Source organism: Cibotium barometz, chromosome 33 (genome assembly GCF_041138505.1).
Source record: "Cibotium barometz isolate CiBa-2024 chromosome 33, ASM4113850v1, whole genome shotgun sequence".
NCBI lineage: Eukaryota > Viridiplantae > Streptophyta > Polypodiopsida > Cyatheales > Cibotiaceae > Cibotium > Cibotium barometz.
Window position 1 is genome coordinate 27,796,666 of NC_141078.1, and position 6,407 is coordinate 27,803,072.

Sequence of the window (6,407 nt, forward strand, 5' to 3'; positions counted from 1 at the left end):
AGCACAACTTTACCAATCATCCATAACGCCAACATTTATAAACCACATGAACTATATTAAAATCAAAATGAGCTATAGTAAGAACTATAGATTATAAAGGCATAAGGCACGTTTCACGATGCTTGAAAGCAAATTCAAAATAATATCATGATTTGCAAGCTTCTTTAATAAAACTATTGGTAAATTATTCTTGTCCAAGAAGAAAACTACAAAATGCATCATGAATTATTGGTGTGGTCATGAGACATGTTTCGTATTTTTCTCATTGTCTAGCCTGCATAGAAATCATCTTCATTTGAGAATCCCTTCTTTGTTTTTGTGACAATTTATGAGGAGCAGAGTTCGCAACATTTTGTCATCTTTAGAAAGATGTGGGTTTGAAGAAAAAGTAAGATTAATGACAAATAATCGTTTTCAACGAATCAATTGCTTTGGTCTGCACCATCTAAGAAAGTAGGCCACAAATTTTGAAAGAAAATAAATCAAGTTTGTGGTAAGTATTTGTAAAGGTAGCCTTGTGGTGGTGTCACTGTAATATTCACGGCTCAAATTGAGAAAAACCGGTTATAATTTTGCCTAGCCTTGAATTTAAAGATTCAAATTTTTGAAGTTTTAGTTATAAAACCGATTAATCTATGAATTTTCTAATAAAAATCGGTTAGGCTTGAAGGTCATCTTTTTTTTTCAATGGTGAGAAAAAAAAGTTTATTTGTGACAACTCAGGGTAGGTATATATAGCTAACATCTCAAATAATTGTTTTATTATCACAATTATAGGGTATCCAATCTTTTTCAAATAAATTCCTGAATGAGAATGGCAGAAGATGAAATGGGTTCTTCAGCTCGAGAAGTGGCGCTCGTGACGGGGTGTTCGGCCGGCGGCATAGGCCATGCGCTGGCTGAGGAGCTTGCAGGGCGGGGTTTCCATGTAGTGGCCACCAGCCGCTCCATGGCAGCCCTGGCGGATGTCAGCAACCTGGAGCTCATGGCCCTGGACGTCTCCTCTCCGGACTCCATCGCCGAAGCCGTGGCGTCCACCATCGCAGCGCACGGCCGCATCGACCTCCTCATCAACAATGCCGGTGTCCCCTGCATCGCCCCCGTTGCAGAAACCCCCCTCTCCCTCCTCGATTCCACCTTCCGAACCAACGTGTATGGTATGCATGTGTCCTTTGCTTGGTCTGCTAGGTTTGAAACTTTCGATTTGCTAAGGTTTTCCAACTTTCCCCTCTGCTCAGAAGCAGTTGTCTGCTAAGGGTTTGCAGCTTCCCCTGCTCCATCCTGCTAGGGTTTCGCAGTTTTATTTTAGGATTTGCAGATGCACCTGTGGCTGTTCTTAGCTGCGGCTGAGTTGTTACAGCTAGGGTTCTGTGCATTTATGTGGTTTAGCACCTTCCTTTTCTGTTCTGGACAAGTGCTCCTCAGCAAGCTAGACAACATGCCCTTTCGCAAAGATGAAAACCCTAACCATGCAGTCTCATTGTATACCTAAAGAGTGGGCTTAGAGGAATCAGAATTGCATTTAGTGATGGCCTCCCCCAGTTTAGGGAACAAGGAAGGGATCCCTTGTTTTAGCGAGCCATCATCCCTGTCAGGCCCACTCTGTTGGGGACTCTGAATACTCCCTGCTTGGAAAATTTTAGGTCTGAGCACTCCCTGATGCTGATTGGAGAATGGAATAAGGTTGTAGTTTTCAGCAATTCTCACATGGAACCATGTTGGGATGGACAGCACCTAATTTTCTGATAGTCCCGCGAGCCTGACAGGATGATGGAGTGAGACTGCACATAGCTCTATTAAATTATATAGTACGTACCCCTAGATTTGATTGAAGCCTTGCCGTTGGATTCATGTCTGAGCTTTGGACCTGCAATCAAGTTGCACATGGTTATATTATGATATAGAGGATAGCTGTAGGGCTGCTGAGTGTCTTGAGCTAGGTGTTTTGAGTGATTTGGATGCTATAGAGACTAGATTCTTTTCACTCTTCCTAACGTTGTTCTCCAAATTGGTTGGATACATTTGAGATGTTAAAAGTTGAGGACCTTAACTATATGCATATGTGCTTGAATCTTAATAGAAAGCCATGAAGAAGGAGAACTCAACTGATTAGAGGAAGGGGGTATACTCTGCTAAGAGAAGAGTATTAAACCACTATGAGGCTTAGGATCAACAATGCTTTGATACCAAGTGTTGGTTATGATGTTAAAATAGCTTAGGGTGGCTAGGAGTGATGCTTGGATTTTGTGATTAGACATGGAAAGCTTACTAAACACTATAAGCTAATCTAATGTAAAAAGGGATTAAGAACAATGACTCAAAGATTATTATAATGAGGGCAAGATGAAGATAACAACACACACATAAATCTCCATTGAGTAGAGCCATTCAAATAGGCATGAGTAGATTTGTTTTGCTGAAGGCATTACCACCTAACGGTGGATTAATCATCACCCTAATATTCATCCTATGATTCTAGGGACCTCTCCTACAATTTGGGCTCTCTTTACCCACTTGAACAAGGTGTCTTGTTCTAGGTAGATTCAAGGGCTTTTCACTTCTTACATTGGTCAGTTACAATATCCAAGTTTACTCTATTAAGGTTATAATATTTACATCATTAAGCTTACATGGTTCCCAATGGATGGATACTGGTCTATATTTCCAATAGGAGCCTAGCACTTGGGTAGTGAGCAAAGAGGGAGAGAGATATGGGAAGTTTAATCCCAACCTCAATTCCAACGTGAGTGAGAGAATGGGGGAGAGATGGAGATGGAGAAGGAGAGGGGGGAGAAGAAGAGAGCAAGCAACATCACTCACACAATCCAAACAAGTAAGCATGCATACAAGAGAGAAAACATGCAAACAAGAATTAACACAAGAGCACAAGCTAGACTCGTTAGTGATAATGGGATTACATGTGTTCTCATTAGTCAAAATGACTTATATACAAGCATCTTTTTTATAATGAATGGTTGTAACCCACGTAATATTCGGGGGCCCACAAGCAAAAATAGGCTTATTCATAGGCCAAGTATATGCTATTGACATTACACAAGTCATTAAGCTTAGTAAACAAATATTATCTAGTATTATACAAGTCGTGAGCTTGGAAATATATGGCAAAAAAGGTGGTCACGTGTTGGAGTTATATTAAAATCATTGTGGTTAACAAGTAGGAAAACAAAATTTGAGAACACAAGAGCAAGTGCACTGCAGAAAAACACAGCAATGGAGAAGGAGAGAGAGAGGCATTTAACTCTGCTCATTGATAACCATCTATGATGATGTTTCTTCTTTTTGTGCTTCAAGAAGAGCAATTATGGTAAAATAGGCTCTCTCTCTCTCTCTCTCTCTCTTCGTTCAAAAACTGTTGAAGTATTAATGGATAAAGGTGAAATAATGAAAGTATACAAAGTTCTTTTATGATTTAACACAAAAAACTAAGGAATCCTCAATCATGTCTTCTTCACTTGCCAAAGCTATGGTTGGTAGAGGTTATACCACCATCAACAATAAGGTTGAGGCCACTCACAAAAGCAGCATCATCAGATGCCAAATAGAGAGCTGAAAGTGCAACGTCCAATGAGGTCAAAGAGTGGCCAGTGACGTTGCTATACGAATCAAATAAAGCCTGAGCCTCATGTGTCGATAATGACGGGTTATCGAGAGCCTCACGAAAGTAGCTTACTGAAAGGGGTGTGACCACTCCACATGGTGACACACAATTCACACGTATGCCATACTTGCCTAGATCACTGGAGGCTGCCCGCACAAGCCCAAGCACGGCATGCTTGGACACTGTATACACCACAGGTGCCACGCCAGCCAAGACGCTAGCTATGCTAGCAGTACATATGATAACACCCTTTGTTTTAGCATCCACCATGGCCCTACTTGCATGCTTCACCCCAAGTGCCATGCCACGCACATTCACAGAGATGACATGGTCGAAGTCCATCATATCCATGCCCCTCACATCTTCTGACACGGCTTTGCCCAAGATGCCAGCATTGTTGTACATGATGTCGAGCTTCCCCCAAGTTGCCACGGCGAATGCCACGAGGGCCTCCACGTCAGACTCAAGTGTGACATCACACCGCTTGTAGAGTGCAACATGGGGGCCTAAGTCATTTGCCAGCTGGGTGCCCTTGTCATCTTGAATGTCCGCGATGACCACCTTCGCCCCATTTTCCACAAACACGCGCACTGCGGCCTCGCCTATGCCACTTGCCCCGCCGGTAATTATGGCCACCTTCCCCTCAAGCCTGCACCTACACCAAGAATTAGTATTTCTCTACCTCATCAATGAATAAACACTTGCATATAAACAAGCATTAAACCTAATCGAGATTATGGATTTCACTAATTACTGCCTAATGCACTACTGTGCGAGGTTTATCGAGTGATTGACTGTTAATTGCCGCCTAACGTATTGGTTTACCAAGGTAATCTCGTAAGAAACTGCTGTAGTCATGAGATCAAGGTACAGAATGTACAGTTAAACCATGGTTAAAACTGATTGAAAGGACTAGTGGAAGAGCCCTTTAAACCATGGTTAAAACTGATTGAAAGGACTAGTGGAAGAGCCCTGATACAAATTGAAACAAAACCAAAGGGGATTTCCGCCCTGACCCTTAATAAGGAGATCTATACAGAACCTCAAAATTTTGAAGGGTTTTTCTGGAGAGTTTCAGATTTAAGTAAAAATAAAAAAGTTGCAGGTCCATAAAAACACTTACTTTTGGACATTTGAGGAAGAGAAGCCGCTGGCCATACTCTCAAGCAGCTTGGAAGATATATGATTTTGCAAAAAGGGCGGCAAAAATGGTACTAATTTGCACTGAGTAGGTGACAATTGAAGGAAGGTGCTTTTTGGTTAGCACGAGGTTCACAAACGTTGACTATGCATTCTCTCTCTACAAAATTGGATTGCATCCTCTCTCTACAAAATTGGATGGTATCCCACGTGGATTGGATGTTGAGGCCTTTTGGACCTAATCGCAAACATTGGAATATGCCCTAGCATATTCTAACTATGCCCTTCGCATTCACCTCATAAAAGAGCTTATAAAGGTTGCTGCAAAAAACAATGTGCCTTATAAAAGAGTTTCTACCTTAGGGCTTTGCATAGTTTTTCTATTAGATCAAGAATATACATAAGAAAACTTCACACCAACATTATATCAATTATAAAAGAAAACCCAAATCATCAAAGAAATAGGAGAAATAGAAGGTAAAAGAGGAAGCATGATAAAAGCATGTGGAGAGAACTGGGAGTAGTGCCCATATTGCAATGCGACAGTGTTGAGCTTAGAGATCTCAAGGGTTATAACTCGGCCATTGAAAAGATCCCCACAACACATTGAGGTGAGTAGAGGTGAGTGGTTCCCTCGAAGCTATCTCTTAGCCTTAACACTCAATGTGGTGGGACAGACACAAGACCCTACTCTCCTCAAAAAATACAGGTAGATAAAAGAAACTGTTGCTCACATGACATAAAACAAATGCCACAGAGCCACAAGAACCATTGTCTAAAAAGGCAAAATACCAAGAACCTCCCACAGACAAGAGTAAATTATGAGAGTTCTCAACATCCTACGAAGTATTTGGGATGCCTAATCAATCATCATTTGGTGTAAACATGAGCTTTTCATCACCGTGATTCTTCATAATCACGATTGTGAAAACGTAAACATCATGAAGGGTAAAACTCGACTATGCAACCACATGGCCATAGTGTTTTCTTGTCATATTTACAATCCAAGAAACCATTCTTCTACAATTTCATAGAAGTTTCACCATTATGATTCTCAAAACCATGCATGTGGTTCATTCATAAAGACCAACAGTCTTCAACTGGCCAATCATCGTTGTCTACTATAATAAAAGGAAGTAGCTACTCTCAGTAAGTACACTTTTACTCACCCATTGGTGGAAACATCATCATCGAAACCATCCACATATGTCTCTAGATGGGGGGACCATGGTACGACCCATCACGTGGATTTCCTTAACATTTAGCCTCGCCACCAGCCAATGATGTCGTCCAAATAGCCTCTCACCCTTTATAACAATTGTCTTCACAAACTCGCAATTTGATTGACTCCTTTTAATCCTCTCCAAATGTTTCGTCGACAACTCTAATAAGAAATTAGGGACTAACTCCCTTTAGCACCTAGTTGTTAATGGCTAAAAAAGCACATGGGAAGTAAAGTAGGTTAGGTCACTACAAAATCCTCTAACAATCTACAAAGTAAAGTAGGTTAGGTCACTACAAAATCCTCTAACAATCTACAAAGGGATACATAAAGCCAAAATGATGTGCTTATAGGACTTTCTTATCAATGCTAATCCAGACCTCTACCTCTCTTCTTCCATTGTAATAGTCATCCCCACTAACCTCA

At 41.1% G+C, this 6,407-nt stretch overlaps 2 protein-coding genes across 3 annotated transcripts; one reads left to right on the forward strand and one right to left on the reverse strand.

Annotated features, from left to right (window-relative positions):
• The first annotated feature begins 781 nt into the window (after positions 1–781).
• Positions 782–1,889, forward strand: LOC147619466 (short-chain dehydrogenase ccdN-like). Its single transcript, XM_086773534.1, has one exon. The coding sequence runs from the start codon at positions 809–811 to the stop codon at positions 1,253–1,255; it is 447 nt and encodes a 148-aa protein (XP_086629660.1). The 5' UTR covers positions 782–808; the 3' UTR covers positions 1,256–1,889.
• A 1,482-nt stretch (positions 1,890–3,371) lies between these two features.
• Positions 3,372–4,889, reverse strand: LOC147619467 (short-chain dehydrogenase reductase 2a-like). 2 transcript variants are annotated; one of them, XM_086773536.1, is made up of 2 exons: positions 4,743–4,889; positions 3,372–4,268 (listed from the first exon to the last, which is right to left on the reverse strand). In XM_086773536.1, the coding sequence occupies exons 1-2, from the start codon at positions 4,775–4,777 to the stop codon at positions 3,470–3,472; spliced, it is 834 nt and encodes a 277-aa protein (XP_086629662.1). In that variant the 5' UTR covers positions 4,778–4,889; the 3' UTR covers positions 3,372–3,469. The 2 variants fall into 2 exon arrangements, with proteins under 2 accessions (XP_086629662.1, XP_086629661.1); XM_086773535.1 differs by having other exon boundaries at positions 3,372–4,274.
• Between the last annotated feature and the right edge of the window lie 1,518 nt (positions 4,890–6,407).

Coding starts and splice junctions, on each gene's coding strand:
- LOC147619466 (XM_086773534.1), top strand. CDS start 809: ATGAGAATGGCAGAAGATGAAATGGGTTCTTCAGCTCGAGAAGTGGCG.
- LOC147619467 (XM_086773535.1), bottom strand. CDS start 4,777: ATGGCCAGCGGCTTCTCTTCCTCAAATGTCCAAAA. Junction 4,275..4,742: donor TCTTCCTCAAATGTCCAAAA/GTAAGTGTTTTT, acceptor TTCTTGGTGTAG/GTGCAGGCTTGAGGGGAAGG.